Below are 18,499 nucleotides of genomic sequence, written 5' to 3' on the forward strand. Positions count from 1 at the left end.
TTCTATGATGCAAGCTATTACTTGTTTGCTTATTATTTCCTGCATTGGGAAGGGATTTGACTCAATGGCCTAGCCTTATGGGGTCCCTTCAAATGCTGATTTTGTGGTGGTGGTAGTGGTCATGATAATCATGCCTTTCTCCCAGGTTTGGGATTCAGTAGCTGGTTGTTTGTTGTTGTTCTGTGCTCTCAAGTCATTTCCCACTTAGTGTGATCCTAAGGTGAACCTATCTCAGGACTGATCTTATCTACCCAAGATTTGTTCAGAAGGGGATTGCCTTTCCCTTCCTGTGAGGCTGAGGGAGTATAACTTGCCCACCGCCCTGCAGTGAGTTTCATACTGACTGCGGTTTCAAACCCTGGTCTCCAGAGTCATAGACCAACACTCAACCCACTACACCATGCTGGCTCTCATTCAAAAGTTTCTTACAACAGATTAACCCACCACATTGTTAAAAATTCACAAAATACAAAAGTTCAAAAGGGCTAAATGATCAAAAAAACTAAAACCAGCTAAACCTGTTATAACAATTAACACACAGCAGTACAACAAACGGGTGGAGAAATCCAGCACTTTTTGGCTCAGTAGGCCTTTTACAATCAATCCATCAAACACCCATCCAAAAAGAAAAGTCTGCACTTGTCTATGAAAAGAAATCTATGTTTAACTCATTTTAGTTTTATGATGGTCTTATTGCTTTCTAACTTTTGTATGCTGTGTTCTTTCGTTAGACTATTTTAATTGTTGTGAGCCACCCTGATTGCCAATCTGAGAAAAAGGTGGGCCATTAATAATTAGTAATAATGTGTGAATTACAAGTAATTACTAATGATAATAATAACACAACAATAATGGCCCTGCCATTGTTTCCAAGCTTTACTCCTGACAGAGTAGGACACGTTTCACTACCTCATGATTTGGATCTCAGAAGAGGACAGAAATTTCCCACAAAAATGCGTATTGTATTTGACCTCCTGACTTTGGTTTGACTCAGAGCCAGAAATATCTGGTTTTGCTTGCTGCAAGGTTGATCGAGTGCCAGAGGTTTCTGCCTGTACAGATAGTTCATTAGAATCAAAGGTTTAGCTGTAAGGAATGGAAACACTACTGTACTTTTTTGAGAGAGAGTGAGAAAGAGTGATGACATGAGAGATTATACTATGGATTATCAGAAGAGTCTTGTCTTCGCTAATACTGGCCAATTTTTTTTTTTGCTGGGAAACTGCAACAATGGAACTTGTGCTTAAATTTTTCATTAAAAGTCTTTTCCCCTCAAGAGTAAGAGGCTAACTGTTGTCCTCTAAGTTGATGTTTCCTGCAAGATCACAAACATGTTTTTAATCTTTAGCTTGTCTGCTGAGTTGGATAAACCAAACCAGGCACCATCTCTTGCCAAAAAGTGTGAGCAAGGTTAAACAGTTATTCTTGAAATAGTCAAAGAGTTCGCATACTTTGGATCAAATATTGATCAGAATGGAGACTGCAGTCAAGAAATCAGAAGGAGACTAGGAATGGGAAAGGGCAGCTATGAAAGAACTAAACAAACTCCAAACCCTGAACACTAAAGTGAGGATCATCCACCCCATTTTATTCCCCCATCTCCATGTATGGACGTGAGAGCTGGATATTAGTGCATAGAAAGAAAATCAACTCTTTTGAGATGTGGTGCTGGAGAAGAGTGCTAAGGATGCTGTGGATGGCTAAGAAGACAAACAAATAGGTCCTTTGACAGATCAATCTTGAAATCTCCCTGGAAGCCAAGATGACTACCATATATACTTGACTATAAGTCCACTTCAGCCCTCCCTTAAGTCCATCTGCCTTGGTCCAGGCCTCGGAGGTAGAGAGGAACTGCTGGACCTCTTACCCTCTCCCTCCACCACTCCCTTCTCCTTCTGTGTCATGTCTTTTTAGATTGTAAGCCTGAGGGCAGGGAACCGTCTAACTAAAAAGACTGCATGTACAGCGCTGTGTAAATTTACAGCGCTTCATAAATAAAGGTTAATAATAATAATAATAATAATAATAATAATAATAATAATAATAATAATACTTAGTGGCATATAACAATGGATTTAAAGGAGGAAACAAAGGAAAGCAATGTCAAAGAACTTGCAAAATTGTAGCAGACATAACTGTTTGTGCTCATCCTAAAGGCTGGAGGGATGAGAGAGTAGAGAAGGGTCAGTCCTTCCAGTACAGATTAGGCTCTTGCCTTTCACCAGGGGATGGTTTCTTTTTTGATGAGAGTTAAAGTAGAGTACTTACACTGACCTGTGGACTAAGGTTTTGGGGGTCAATTTCTTTACTAAAATTTCTAGACTTATACATGAGTATATACAGTAAATTGAGGTACTGTCATACTTTGGCCACATCATGAGAAGGTGGAGAACAGAAAGAGTGGAAGACCACATTCCAGATGGGTGGACTTGATCAGGGAGGTTGTGGGCCTAAATCTGCAGGACCTGAGCAGAGCGGTTGAGGATAGGGGACATGGATAATGTGTATTAATGTCTATTGTTTTATTGTCTGTTCTTTTAGAGTTATTTTAATGATAGGTTGTCAGATTATATTTTGCTGCTTTTTGATTGCATGCCATGTGCAGGTTTTTATCTGTATTTTGGTATGAATTTGGAAAGTGCTATGTAAAACTTATGCCATGATATAAATAAACTATCCTCCTCCTCCTCCTCCTCCTCAAAAGGGTTGACTTGAGGGCAATTAACAACAACAATATACTCATATATAAAAGTCTAGAAATTTAGTCAAAAAATCAATCCAAAAAACTAGGGTCACCTTATCCATTGGCCAATGTAAGTACAATATAAGTATGTCGGTGGGTAGATATGTGTGGTTTTTCTACTTTGACAGAGGTCCTGAACATTTTACCCTTGTGAATGTGGAAAGCTGACTGGATTAAAACAAGGCAATACCTTTGGTGGCTAATGTTTTTTCTCTTTTGCCATCTGAATTAATCTTATCCAAATGTTACAGCAAGTCATGATGTAGCAGTAGCCATTTTGCCTGCATGTATCATTTCCATTTCGGAGTGAACACAAACAGTTATGCCCATCAGAATGTTGTAATTTCTTTGTCATCATCTACCTCTGCTTCATTCTTCACATCCTTTGTTATATGTCCTGAGGTTTTACCCTCGACCTATCTATGGGTCACATAAAAATCCAAAGCCTGGCCTCTACTTATACAGGAGGCCAACTTATACATGAATATATGCAGCAAGTTTGTTTATCTCTTCCTTGTTTACACTTGTACTTTGTAAGAAGAGAGCCTTGTGGCTAAGTCAGACAGCCCAAATCAATCTTCTTCATGTGTAAGAAGGTCTTTCTTATCCCCATCTGACATGAAGCAAGTTAGCTTTTTTTTTCTTCCCAAATTGTGGCTGAGAAGATGGAACGTGTCACCTGCCTAAAGTTTCAAAGTTAGTTTGCTGGCTTAGATCACAGGTAGGCAAACGGTGGCCTGTGGACTATAGGCAGTCCTCTGCCATACACTCCAAAAATGGGAAGGAAAGAATTATCCAAAATTGGTCCAAAGCCATTCCGCCTGCATGAATTTCTGCTTTTTGCTTGGGATGCTCTGGCATTACCTTTCGTGGGCTAGGGCCCACTGTATCTGTCCCCCACGCATCTACATAACCAACTTACTAAGGGGATGTTGAACTTTTATAGTTTGCTTTTACTATAACGTAGAAGCATCATATGTTTTTATTGTACAGATGGCTCTCCTTATCCATTGATTTTTTTATCAAGCATCCACACTTTGAAAATATTTTAAATATATATAAGGTCCAAAACACACTGCAGCAATAATCCAATTTGAGGCTGCTTTAACTGCATTGGCGCAATGGTAGGGAATCCTGTGAATTCTAGTTTATTGTGGCACCAGAGCTTTGTGACAGGGCAGGCCAAATATCTCACAAAACTACAGGTCCCAGGATACACTAGCCTTGAGCCAGGGCAGCTGAAGATCAAACTGGATTATTTCTGCAGTGTGTTTTGGACCTATAAATTCCAATAAGCAAAACCTTGACTTTGCTATCTTATGGCACCATCTCACTATGTCATTTGATTTAATGGGACTTGAGCATCCATGGATTTTGGTATCCACAGGGGTCCTGAAAAGAAACCCCAGCAGATACGAAGGGTTCACTCTACCGTATTTTATTTTATTTTCATAGTTTTAATTTAATGCTTGGAACTGGTCGCTTCAATTGTCATTTGTAAGCTGCCTTGTGTCCCAGTTTTGGGCAGAAATTGGGGAATATAAAATAGATACTATAATCATAGAATTGAAAGATACCTCCAAGAGACATCTGGTCCAGCCCCCTACCATGCAGCCCCCCACCAATGAATGAGAGGTTTCCCAGGTTGTTCCACTGCTGAACAGTTCTTATATAATATAGTAAGCTAATAATGAAATATTTGGCCTGCTTTTTTTTTAGATTAAATCAGGGCTCAGCAGTAAAGATTTTGATCCCAAGCTTGTCTGGCTGGGCCAACTCCAGTAGTTTCTGCTCAATACAACCACACAAACTCCCCAGGCTGGAAAACCCAGTTTCACCTGTCATCTTCTTCTCCGACTTGTTGCTGTTTGAAAAGACACAGAGCCTCCATTCATTGCAGTTGATAATCCCGCCTAGTTCAGCAGACCTGGGTGTTACAAAGGCCAGATGTGCAAGCCAGCTATGTCATATAAAATATTTTTTAAGCTTGGAAGACTGGGAGGGGAATAGGGGGAAGACTATGGATCCCCATATTACTTGCCATTTGTGGCCTCTTTGCTTGTGCCTAAATTCATTCTCCCTTAGGTCAATTGAACTCAGCTCTCTAGGGAATGCCCTGAATATCCTAAAGGCACCAGCTTCTGCTTTTTTGATCCTGGAAGCTAAGCAGGGTGAGCCCTGGCTAGTACTTGGATGGGACACCAAGCAAAAAGAGTGACCCTACAAGTCACAAAGGGACTGACCCCTTGCAACAAGAAAATACATTTGCACTCATCATCCCACTCACCCAACTTGGCAAGAATGGGGCTAAATAATGCTTGAGATCACTAAGGCACCGGCTCCTATCACATCACAATTGGTAATACCTAGTTCTGAGGTTTTGGCCCTGACATTTTGAGGTCTGGGATAGTTCTGACCTAGCTGTGAGATTCTTAGGTGTATTTAATGGTAGGGTTCCCAATTACTGACCTTCAGTAGATCAAAACCAGTGGCAGTGTGTGAGTATAGAGGAGTATATATTTCTGGTGGCAAAGTAGTATTTGATAATGTACTGAAGGTCTTTGCCACTCCTGCCTCATTTTATCTGTTTGGCATCACACATACAAACAAGGACTGGACTTCTGCCCAATCAGCGCCTCTGAACAAATGCACTTATTCAGGAATAGGAGAAAGATTTTAAAAATCATTAATAAAGGTGCAGAGGTGAGTTTATTTTCAAAGGGAGCATCAACTTTCATCTGTGCCCAGAGCTTGGCCATGGGACTTTGCTCTCTCTGTACTGTAAAATACCGTGTCTGTTATGCTATACAAAACCATATACTTTTCCAAGTTTATGTCTAAACAAGAAAGCCGCAGCTTTCCCCCAAAGAAAACTTCTATTGTTCCATCTTGCATGCAAGTGTGAAACAAATTTTATGAATGCACACACTACTGCTCAAATCTTTGCTTCACTCAACTCATAATGAAATTTATCAACACAAACTGGCAATGATGTGTGCATTTTTCCATACGAAAGAAAGTATGCATGCTTAAAAAGAACTATGGAAGAAAATTGAAGGTTGGTACTGGATGTTTCAAAAATAGTAAATAAATTCACATTTTGTGAGACATAGCTTTGTTAATCCTTTTTCCTTTTAAAAAGAAGAGAAGAGAGGAAGAACAGGAGGAGGATGGGAGAGGAGAAGAAAAAGAGGAGGAAGAAATAACCTGGTGGTGGTATCTTTAATACTGCTTTATTTTACCATAAGCTTTCATGGATTACAAAGCAGAAGGTATTGCTTTCACACTTCAGAGATAACAGGCTAGCAGGCCTGGATATTAGGTCTGATGCTGCCAGCATGTTTATGCTAAATCAGGCCTTTGAAGGTGTAGGACTAGTGTTACAAAAAAGTGGACTGAAATCCAGGAAAGCTCATGCTAAAATAAATCAGCCTCTCCCTTCCCTTTTTAATATTCTTCTTCTGATCTCAACCCCACAGCTACATAGCTGGGAATCTACTTTATGATGCCTGAATATTGTACTCCTTCAGTGCATCTGAACAAGTGGACTAACATCTGTGAAGGCTTTTTGGAGATAACTGGATAACTGGAGATAATTAGTCTTGGAAAAGGTTTTGTTTTTGTTTTTTTAACTACAACTACCAGCCATATCGCCATGCTGCCTAGGAGCAGAATCCTAGGGGATTCTGAGAGTTTTAGTACAAAACCAAAGAGGTAAATCTAGAGGTTTTCAGTCTTGTTTAATCTGAACTGCTAAAAACTGACCAAGCCAGTGTGGTGCAGTGAGCAACTGACTAGGATTCCTGGAGATCAGAGTTCAAATCACTGCTCAGCTATGGAGACCCACTGGATGTGGCAGCTAAAAAAGGCAATGCGATTCTAGACTGCATCAACAGGAGTATAGTGTCTATATCAAGGGAAGTAACAATGCCACTCTATTCTGCTTTGGTCAGGCCTCACTTGGATCAGGACAAGTTGGAGTGTGTCCAGAAGAGGTTCACTGAAATGGTGAAATGTCTGGAAACCCTATGAGGGATGGCTTAGGGCATTGGGCATGTTCAGCCTGGAGAAGAGAAGGTTAAGAGGTGACATGATCACCCTGTTAAAATATTTGAAGGGATGTCATATTCAGGAGGGAGCAAGCTTGTTTTCTGCTGCTCCAGAGACTAGGATCTGGAGCAATGGGTTCAAACCACAGGAAAAGAGATTCTGCTCAACATTAGGAAACTCATCCTGATGGTAAGAGCTGTTTGACAGTGAAAGATGCTCCCTTGGAGTGTGGTGGAGTTTAAGCAGAGTTGGACTGGAGAGCCAACTTGGGGTAGCTTCCATCTCTATTCTACAACCTTGGGCACATTACACTCTCTCAGCTTAACAGGAAAGCAATGGCAAATCTCCCCTGAAGAAATCTTGCCAAGAAAATGCTAATAGAGGATCGACAAGTCCTTGAAGGCATACAACAATAACAACAATTTAGTATTTATAAATAAAGCTAATAATAATAATAATAATAACAACAACAACAACAACAACAACTTATCAGAGAACTACTTATTAATGGGAGGAAGAAATGTAATTAATAGTACAGTGCCTTTCACCTGATGCCTGTAAGATCCTCCCCTCTGGAAGCAGCCAAGACAACACTGTAGCCAAACTGTTGGTATCCAGTATTTTCTATTATCCGATTCCCTTCCACATACCAGGTCTGGTGGATACAGACTAGAGAAGTGCCACCAAGGACCACAGTCCTACCTTGTAGCTGGTGTGCACATTACCTCCTGTCCAGTGTGGCAGGAATAGGGGGATTAGTGTTGCCAGGGAGGAAATGGAGGAAAAATATAATATAACCTTTTTTTTTGGCTTAGATGATATTTTCTCTCTCTGATAGTAAAATGCTGCTTTTCACTGTAAAATAAGGGAAGGAAACTAGTACTTTAATATAAGCGTTTTCCCATCCTGTCTCTCATGGGAAACAGAAGCTAACTAATTTAAGAGGCAATTAAGGAATAGCTACAGACACCGGCTGGAAAACTGGCAGCCTTAAAAATGCATACCATATGTGGAAGAGGGAGAGGGGAACACTGCGGAATTCACAGCCCTGTCACTATTGCAAACATTACCCAACAGTGCAATCTCTCTCTGGATGGCTATATTGTCCAGCCAGACCTCCAGAAGGACTCAGAATCATAAAGCAGAAAGGTACATTAAAAGGCAACTAGTACTACCCCTGCTAATGCAGGAAATCCACTACATGTTGAGTCTCCCTTATCTGGAATTCCAAAATCCAAAATAGCAATAGCAATATCATTTACATTTCTATACCACTTATCAGTAAACTGAGTACTCTCTAAGCAGTTTACAACATGTAAGCCAAATTGCTCCTAATAAGCTGGGTACTCATTTTACCAACCTAAATTTTACTGCCCTGGGTACCATTTTACTGATGGAAGCCTGAATCAACCTTGGATCCACCTGCGGGGATCAAACTCACAGCCTTATGGCTGCAGTACCAGCATTTAACCACTTTACCACCAAGGTGCCTTATTACCCGCCTAGATCCTCAAAAGGGAAAAGGTGGGATATATTATTGTCCATGCAAGTGGCTATGATAGTGACACCTTTGCTTTCTAATGGTTCAATGTACTCAAACTTTATTCCATACACAAAAGTATTAAAAATATTATGTATAAAATTGCCTTCAGGCTATGTGTATATGTACTGAGACCAAAATATCCTGCATTTGTCTTCTCTGCCTGATTTTGGAAGCTAAGCGGGGTCACCTCTGGCTAGTATTTGACTGAGAGACCACCAACGAATACCAAGTACTGTAGGCTATATTTCAGAAGAAGGATCTGGCAAAACCACCTCTGAGTATTCCTTGCATAAGAAAACTCTATGAAATTAATGAGGCCACCCTAAGTCGACAGGTGACAGGTATGTAGAAGGTGTGTACGAAACATAAATGTATTCCATGTTTAAACAGGGGTCAGCTATCTCATTATCTATGTGCTCATATTCTAAAATCCGAAGCACTTCTGGTCCTAAGCACTTTGAGTAAGGGAGACTCAACTTATACTACAGTAAACCTGACACATAATTGTCCAAGTACTGGTTAAAAAACACCTTCTGAGGCCATTGTTCCTCCTTCCAGACTTCTATAGTGCAGAAAGTATGCATAAAAATAATCTACAGGCAGCCTGTGGGATTTTGCCTATCCCTCTCCAGCCACTAAATATAAGGACTTCTGCTAATCCCAGCCACTGCCACCAAATGTGAGGGCTTTCCCTTATCTACACCTCTGCCACCAATGTGAGGACCTCCACAATGCCCTCAAGGTTCCTGTATGAGATTTTATTTATCTTCTGTCCTCACCACTCTTTATTAACTGCTGCCACCAAAGACACCGTGTCTGAACTCAACTTTCAAATATGTAGTGTTCCCGGAGGCAATAATACAAAAATAATGATTTATTAAACAAAAATTGAATATAACTTCACAGATCCCATGATCTAAATCACATCTCTGATTCTCTCACACTTACCATATATACTTGACTATAGTTTTGGGGTCAAAAGTATGGCTTTTGATATGACCTGTGGATAAGTTGAGGATAAAATCTAGGGGCATGTAACAAAGGATCTAAAGGATGATGCAAAGAAATACAATGCCAAAGAACTTACAAAATTCTAGCAGGCATGACTATTTGTGCTCAAAATAAAGTCTGGATGGATGAAAGAATAGAGGGAGGTCAGTGATTCCAGGACAGATTACATTTTTGCCTTTCACCAGGGGATGGTTCCTTTTTAAAAAGTAAATGCTAAAGTACAGTACTTACAGTACCTATATTAATCTGTGGATACATCAACTCAGTTTTTTGGGGTCAATTTTTTTTTTTTTTTACTAAAATTCTACCGTCAAATCTAATAAACATTTCCCCTTGATAAGCCCAGAACATCACTTGGTCATATCTGCAGGAAATAAAAGATCAATTCTAAGGTGCCTTAAAAATTTAAAGTCTGACCCAAACAAATGCCAAGTTACCAGGTCAATGGGCAGTGTGTAATGCTCTACTTGCACAGTTTTATACCTACTGGGAAAACAACTAAGAGGAGGAAAAGCATGTGGTTTCTGTTGCAAGGGGAAGGGAAATGAGGGGACATTCTACCTGGAAGAGCACCCTTATTTTCCTCATAAGGCCTCCCTCATGAGGCCTCAGCAAGTAGCCTTAGAAGTTGATTTTTAACCAGGATTTGGACACTTATGTGTCAGGGTTACTGTAGCATAAATTGAGTCTCCTCTATCCGAAAGGCTTGGGACCAGATGTCTTTTGGATTTTGCAATTTTTTTTCCAGATTTTGGAATATTTACATATACATAATGTAGTTGAGGCCGCCCTCCTCCTCTGAGTGGCCTCCCTCTTCTTCTCCTTAACTTGGAAACAGCAGCAGCGGTGGTCCTCTGCTTGGTAGCTTCCTAGGTGGGGCAAAAGGGGCTGAAGAACAGCCTTGCACAGTTGGTTCAAAGGGAAAATCTATGAGTTGTGTGTGTGTGTCACTAACAGTTTTCTGACCAGAATGAGGGTTTTTTGACAAGGAAAGGGGGGGGGGATTCCCACCCTGATGGCTGTCAGTCTTTCAGTCCTGTTGCTTCCTTCTCATATCACAAAGGCAGCATTGTGTTAAAGAAGTGTGATTACCAAAAAACACTCTCCTATAAAAGCTAAATATGCTGCAATGCACACATTAATCTAATGTAATTAATCTAAACAGTTTAATTGGGAAATATTCAGAAATTCCATTCAGAATAGGCATGGTCAAAGATATGGTTTCTTGGCATACTACATATTACCAGTATTCGGGTCCTCAGAGTCATGTTATTCATTGCACCTAAGACACTTGGGTCCTCTCTGCTCAAAGAACCATAAAGTCCTAGGGTTGGAAGAGAACCCCAAGGACTATCCAGTCCAACCCCTGCCATGTAGGAAGATACAAACAAAACCTCCAACGTTAGAAAGAACTTCCTGACAGTAAGAGCTGTTTTGACAGTGGAAAACGCTCCCTTGGAGTGTGATGGAGTCTCTTTCGTCGGGAGTGCTCTGATTGTGTCTTCCTGCATAGCAAAATGGGGGTGGACTGGACGGCCCTTGGGGTCTCTTCCAGCTCTATGATTCTATGCTTAAACCATTTGTTAATTTTTTACAGAGCAGCCTAAAATTATCTCATGAAACCAGGTGATAAAACTCCCTGCCAATCTGTCTTTTAGCGCCATAGAAATCACTGCACAGAATTAGTAGGAACCTGTTAAAAATAATGTAATGACTAATGCTAATGCATTGATCACTGAACCAGCCTAGAGAAGCTTCTCCCATTATAAATATTGGCAATTTTTTAAGGTGTTATGTGTTTCTTTGCTTAGTCAGTTCATTTTATTTTGGCCTCAAGCCTTGGGAAATTGTACAAAATCAGTTTTTCTTTAAATAAGGATGTGATGGTAAACTTAGTTTTGGGAGTGGTAGTCTGCAGGACTCCAGCAGTTTCCAACCCCAAGCTATATAAACTAGCCAAATTTATCCGTTTTCACTTCTATCCAGAGCTGATCATGCTAATGGGTCTTATTTGCTCACTCCTCTACTCAAAATACAGGGATAGTCATTGTTGACGATAAAGCAAAAGTGCAAACTGCAAACTACAGGTGCTGGTGATACCTTTATTAGGCCAGCCTAAAGGCACAGAATATACACCTCTAGCTTTTTAAGTCCCCTGAATTTAGCACCCCAGTGCTAAATGTCAGTGGCTTAATCTCAGTACCTGAAGACTGGCTCACATGCTGGCCTTTCTGGACTTTCATATTCCCTTTCCCCCAATTTTTAAACATTTTCCCTGATGTAATAACTCAGAAGATTCCAGACTATCATGGATTTGCGCTCATTGTGTTGTGAACACAAGCTCTCAGTGTAAGAATGGATGACCAAACAAACCTTACACTTGTGCTGGCCTATTTCTTCAAGCAATGAATGTCTGTGTGAGCTTCAACCAATGTGGCGATCCCTGGAGCATGAAAAGATTACTCTTTCTGGAAGGGACTACAACACCCATAATACATTGGCCATGATGCGTGTGGGATTCTGGGGACTATAGTTCAAAAAAGGAAGAACTTTAATAAGCTTTGGCAATGTCACATTGATTTCTTGGACCAATATTCCTAATATCCAGTGGCCATGCTGAGCACAATTTAAAAAGGATATGGAGAAACTGGAGCATGTCCAAAGGAGAGCAACTAAAATGGTGAAGGGTTTCAAAGCCATGCCCTACAAGGAATGACTTAGGGAGCTGGGGATGTTTAGCCGGGAGAAGAGAAGGTTAAGAGGTAGTATGATAGCCCTGTTTAAATACTTGAAGGGATGTCACATTGAGGAAGGAGCGAGCTTGTTTTCTGCTGCTCCAGAGACTAGGATACAGAACAATGCAAGCTACAGCAAAAGAGATTCCACCTCAATATTAGGAAGAACTTCCTGACAGTAAGGGCTGTTCGACAGTAGGACACACTCCCTTGGAGTGTAGTGGAATCTCCCTCTTTGGAGGTCTTTAAACAGAGGCTGGATGGCCATCTGTTTGGGGATGCTTTGATTTGGATTTTCTGCATGGCAGGGGGTTGATCTGGATGGCCCTTGCGGTCTCTTCCAACTCTATTATTCTATGGCATTCTGGGAACCGTAGTTCAAACCAAGGAGAAATTTTCTTGAGCTCTGGCAGTACTACACTCATTTCTTGGATTACAACATCCTGAATCCAATGGCTATGCCAGGTGTGCAATTTTGGAAAATGTAGTCTCAAGAAATAGGAAGAATTTTCCAGAACTTTGGCAATGCCACACTCATTTCTTGGACTACAATTCCCACAACCCAGCAGCCATGCCAGGTGTGGAATTTTGGGAACTGAAGTGCAAATAAATAGAATTTTCCTGAGCTTTGGCATTGCTACACTCTTTCATTGCTTAAAATCTACTGACAGAAACCACCCCAAATGTCAGCGACTTACTTGTGCCCGTGCCAGTCCCGATCGTGTTGATGGTGGCAGGGACGGAGGAGGAGGAGTAGAGGGGTAGGTGGCCATTCTCACACCCCAGGCTTTTCTCCTGCCAGTTGGAAGCGTTCACACAGATCCCAGAGTCCCGGGAGCTCTGCCACCCGTTCAGCTTGTCATCTGAGTTCTGTCTTTGGTGATAGTAGTGCGACTGCCCATAATCCACAGAATCGGAGCGGCCTCTGGTTTGGCTGCCGAAGGTGCCCAAGGAGGTGCGATCCTCCAAGTGGTTCAGCCACATGGCCAGGGCGCTCCTGTCCTCCAGAGACGTGGCTGGGTGGATCAAGGCGTAGGACAGGAGCTGCCGGCTCTCCTCTATATGTTGGTTGTGTTCGATCGAGTGAGCCAAGATTTTAGGGAGCAACTTCATGTACTCCCCCTTGGCTTCCACGTTCCCAGGCTTCAGCAAAGGCAGGTGAGTTAACAATAAAGAAATCACTTTGTCCTTTGATTCCTGTTGCCACTGGTTAATGATTCCTGTGGTGGTGGAGGGAAAGGAAATTTGGGGCAGGGGCAGGCAGGGAGAAAAAGAGAGAGTTGTGAAATCAGCAAACAATCCCAGGAGATATAGAAAAACATTCCACATCTGAGTTGGCTTTGCAACACTGATCCCACAGAACAAGAAATGCAGTTTTTCCCCTCCCATAAGAAGAAAAAAACAAATGCAAAACAAAAACAGAACCCCAAAGCAAAACTGGAGAGTTGGTCCCTCCGTGGGAATATGGAAACTTCTGAGTTACACAGAACCTCCAGTCAGAAAGCATGCAGTCCTCCATCAGCAGACAAATCTTTATAAATGTGCCCATTTTTATGTTAATCAGCTGCTGCTCCTTTTCCCCAAGAAACTACTGTTATGAAATATGTGTGAGAAAATAAAGAAAACATTCTGCCAGGGTGTAAAATAAAGGAGGGGCGTTGCAGAACAGAGATCCAGTATAGTGCAGCAGTCTGAGTGCGGAACTAGGATTGCAGGAGATCAGGGTTTGAAGCCCTATTCAGTGCTGTAGTCTGGCAGATAGGTACGGTGGCACCTGGCAAGCAGCCATTTCACAAGCCTGTTCTCTTGCTATGGACCACGGCTTCACCATGCTGCAGGATTCTCATGTCTCACTTCACATACTATATCACATCATTCTCTTAACTTGTTAAAAGAGGAAGGGAAAAGTCAAAATCTTTCTTTGCAAGGCATTAAACAGTTGGGGGTCCAAATGGACACCCAGTCCATGCTTTTGGACACTAGTGCAGACAAAGGGGACACATAAAATTTGAATAGTGAACCATGTGATTTCCACCTGTTTCAATTTTTTCTGCAAGATACTGCAAACCAAAAATAAAAATAATCCCCCCAAGGCCAAACAACGCTGTAAAACAATGTTTTAAAAAACATTATCTGCAGCCCCATACATGGAGTTCAGAGACTGTGGTCTGAATTCCTGAAAATCTGCTGGGTGGCCTTGAGCAAGTCACATTCTCTCGGCCTCAAAAGAAGGCACTGCCCAACCTCATCTGAATTAAGTCCAAAGAAAACCCTGCAATAGCTGTGGCATAGTTGTTTGAATGTTGATCTATGACTCTGGAGACCAGGGTTCGATTCCCAACTGGGCCATTAAACCCACTGGGTGACTTTGGACAAGTCGCATGCTCTCAACTTCAGGGAAGGCAATGGCAAACCTCCTATAAACATATCTCGCCAAAAAACAAAACAAAACAAAACAAACAAAAACAACCAATGATAGATTTGCCTTAGGGTTGTCATAAGTCAGAACTGACTTGAAGGCACACAGCAAAGGTCATCTTAGGGTAGCCATAAGGCACACAACAACCAACATACTGAGGATTGCCTTTTAAATTCCAAATATGGGAGGAAAGTGGGATATAAATAAATAAATAAATAATACCAATACAGTGATATACAGGAATTACAATTTATGAGTAACATTAGTAAGAAAAACATTACTAAGGATTCTGGATGGGATTGGAAGGGATGGGATGAGATAGGTGTCACCATGAGTTACAGCACTGGGTGACACCAACCCTATTGATGCCACTAAAGGAATTCATGTGGGATGCAAGGAGGAATTAAGATCCCAATCCAGGTGCCTCCCTGCTTTTTCACAACTATTCATAACCATTCTAGCCACTATGTTGTTTCCTTCTATCCCTTCCGTTCTTGCAGTATCCTGAAGCTGAAATAATCCATCGTTGCCTTGTGTTAACATTGTGCAAATTCCACTCCGTAGCCAAAGGAAGAGTGGGTGACGGGGAGCCAAATGCCTCTGTGGGTGAATTATAGCTGGGTCACGGATCTTGTGGGGGATCCATTGGCAGAGGCAGCTAGAGGTGAAAGGAAGTAGAGGGCCTGTGTAGGAGGAGGGAATGACAAGCGTCCCCTTCATTGGCATGCCTTTGCCTGAATTGCTGAGACCCACCCCGTGCCCTGGCTGTTGTTTAACCACTTTGCAAAAGAAACAAGCCCCAAGCCCACAGAAGTCTCTCCAGTTGCACAGACACAAAGCCCAAACACAACTAGCTGAAAACTCAGCAGACTGTTGTTATTGTGGTAGAATTTAGAGACACAGTTTTGTGTTAGTCTGGAATCTTAGTATGCAAGAGGATCTTTCAGACTAACTGTGCAAAGAACACTGTAGCATTAGCTTTTGTAGAATTGGTCTACTTCCTCAGATGCACCTGGAAGTTGGAAGTTTATGCTACAACGACGTCTGCAGAGTTAGTCTCAAAGGTGCTACAAGATCCCTTTGCATACTGTTTTTATGGTTGCTGCTGATGATGTTTCTACCTACCTTCCCCCTGAAACTGAGAATTAAAGCAGCTTACAAAAATGAAAACCAATGCAGTTTGAAGCACTTGCAAAGACATAAGTAAACATATGTAAGAACATCTATATACTTAGCCAGCATTCTATATCTCCTACTTATAGTTAAGCATACTTAACTAATACTTAGCACACTAAAACTAAGGACACTAACACTTAGTACACTTGGAATTCAAAGACATAGCCATGTTAATCTGTAGAATCAGTATATATAGAGAGATCTTGTTGCAGCTTTGAAACTAACTGAAAGAAAGAAGTCGGCAGCAGGAGCTTTCGTAGACTGTATTTTACTGTCCAAATGAATCTGAGGAAGCAGATTTAAAGAAAGCTCATGTTGACAATTTTTCAGTTAGTCTCAAAGATGCTAGAAGATCACTCTACATACTTATAAGAGAGAGTGTGAGGTCACTCAGTGGTTTTCTTGGCCAAGCTGGGAATTGAACCCTGGTCTCCAGAGTCGTAGTCCAACACTCAAATCACCCACCACACCACACTGGCTCTCCAGTTCAATAGCTTTAGCTAAGTAATATCTCCTGACCTGATCACCTAAAAACCTAGTAGAAACATCATTCATCCAAGCTCCCGTCCCTGGAATAATAGATCTCCTTCTCTCCATGCAGCTGATACCTGTTACAGTGTGGTAGATTGGGAGGGTAGAATTATGATCATGGCAATAGTGCCAAAATCAGGATGCTATGAAAAAGAATTTCCCCAATTTTTTCTGCTTCCTCCCTCCCCAAGGCCTTCATCTCTCTCTCAGAGACTGGACTCTTCCTTTGAGCAACAGCAAACAATCTTGGCTTCTCCTGTGTGTGTGTTGTTATTTATCCACATGTGCAAGGCTTTTCAGGTTGCCTGTCAACCTACAGTAACTTCATGAATTTCCTAGCGTTTTCTTAGGCAAAGAATACTCAGGTGTTTTTGTCAGTTCTTTCCTCTGAAATACAGCCTACAGCATCTGGTCTTTGTTAGCAATCTCCCATCCAAGTACCAACCAGGGCCGACACTGCTTAGCTTCCATGATCAGGTATATCTGGAGCTTTTAGGACATTTTGTTGTTGTTGTTAACCACCTGCGAGTTGATGTCATCTCATATTGACCCTGTGGATGAGACATCTCCAAGACTCCCTATCCACCATAAGTTCTTGCAGATTCATACCCAGGAACTCCATAATAGAGTCCATCCATTTTAGTATGTGGTCTTCCTTTCTTTCTGCTTCCCTTCACCTTTCCCAACATTATTGTCTTTTCTAATGATCCATGCCTTCTCATAATGCAGCCAAAAGTAAGACAGCCTCAGTTTACCATATATACTTGTGTATAAGTCGAGGGAAGGTTTCAGGGTCAAAATAATATGGCCAGTGGATAAGTCAAGGGAAAAACTTAGGGAGCTATAAGGAAGGATGGAAAGGGGGAAATACCACTTCCATCCCCCCCTTCTCCTTCTTTGGACATCTCCCAACTGATTCCCAGGTGCTGGAGGTGAGGTTTTAACATCGCATTGAGAAATGAAGCAAGTACTGTAGATTTAAACTGGAGAGTTGCTTTCCTAGGAAGTCAGGTCTTGCAAAATGGACTGGAGACAGAAACAAGTGGTTTTAAATGGAGAGGCTTTTCCCATAGGAAACTAGGTCTTGCAAAACAGAGCAGAGAAAAAAGCAAGTGGATTTAAAGGGGGAGATTTTCCCATAGGAAGCCAGGGCTTGCAAAACAGAGCAGCGAAAGAAGGAAGTGGATTTAAATGGAGACTTGTTTCCATAGGAAGCCAGGACTTGCAAAACGGAGCCGAGAAAAAACAACTGGATTTAAAAGGAGAGTTTTTGTGATCGGAAACAAAGGCTTGCAAAACAGACTGGAAGGGAAGGAATTGGGCATCAGGCTTGCTTGCTTTAGGACCCTTCTAAGCACTACTGATGTACTGACCTTTCTATAAGTCTACCCCAAATTTTAGGGTCACGTTTGGGGCATAAATTTCTCGACTTATAGTAGAGTATATACAGTACTCATCTTTGCCTCCAGAGAAATTGCAGGTTTGATCTGTCCTAGGACCCATTTATTTCTTTTGGCTGTCCACGGTACTCTTCTCCAGCACCACATCTCCAATGAATTTATTCTCTTTTTGGGCCCTCCTTATTGTATACAACCAGCAGTTTACTCCAGGGAAGGCCAGGATGTCCTTATTGTCTGTTTAAGAGGATGCCCTAGTCAAGCTAGCCAGTGGGGAGGAATACTGGGAGTTGCAGTGCAACAACTAGCATCTGGAAGGATTGAACAACTGCCCCCAACCCCTTCTCCAAAATATCGTGCATCGTGGGTTCTCTGATCTAAAAGACTTCCAAATACCAGGTGAGATATTCTTAATGGAGCCAGCCAATAGTAAATCTACTGCTAACAAAACCTGGTTGTCCTCCAGAGGCTTGTACAGTTTTGTCAGAATGTGTACAAGATATGAATAGAAATGTGTCAGCTGGGAGTTTCCACACAGAAATCCTGCAGTGATTTTTGTCCCTTCCAATGTATAAACAAGACATGAATTTATAACAAGCAGCATGGGCTACAATTAAAGAACTGTGAGGATGAAATCAAAAGAGGAGAAAACAGGTATGCTACCCTAGAAATCCCAAGAGCAACAAAGCAGCAAAGGGGTACATTAATTGAGTTGTAAAACATTACTATACTGCCAGTTGCCTATTTTTTTTAAAAGGCAGGATGCAATGGTGGTGTTTAAGGACTCCAATTGTTAGGAAATTGCCCTTAAATTGCTGTTTTATTACATCCTTGTTTTCAGTTTAACAACATGCCCTGTAAAACACTCCTTTTGTCTCCCAAGTACATTCAGAT

General features: G+C 41.5%; 1 protein-coding gene across 2 annotated transcripts in view; it reads right to left on the reverse strand.

Annotated features, from left to right (window-relative positions):
* Positions 1 to 18,499, reverse strand: part of SAMD4A (sterile alpha motif domain containing 4A) — a 140,313-nt gene that overhangs the window by 45,119 nt on the left and 76,695 nt on the right. For both annotated transcript variants that reach the window (XM_042445297.1, XM_042445288.1), the window contains exon 2: positions 12,781 to 13,302. In XM_042445297.1, coding sequence (XP_042301231.1) covers positions 12,781 to 13,302 — 522 coding nt within the window. The remainder of the gene's footprint in view (positions 1 to 12,780; positions 13,303 to 18,499) is intronic.

Source organism: Sceloporus undulatus, chromosome 1 (genome assembly GCF_019175285.1).
Source record: "Sceloporus undulatus isolate JIND9_A2432 ecotype Alabama chromosome 1, SceUnd_v1.1, whole genome shotgun sequence".
NCBI lineage: Eukaryota > Metazoa > Chordata > Lepidosauria > Squamata > Phrynosomatidae > Sceloporus > Sceloporus undulatus.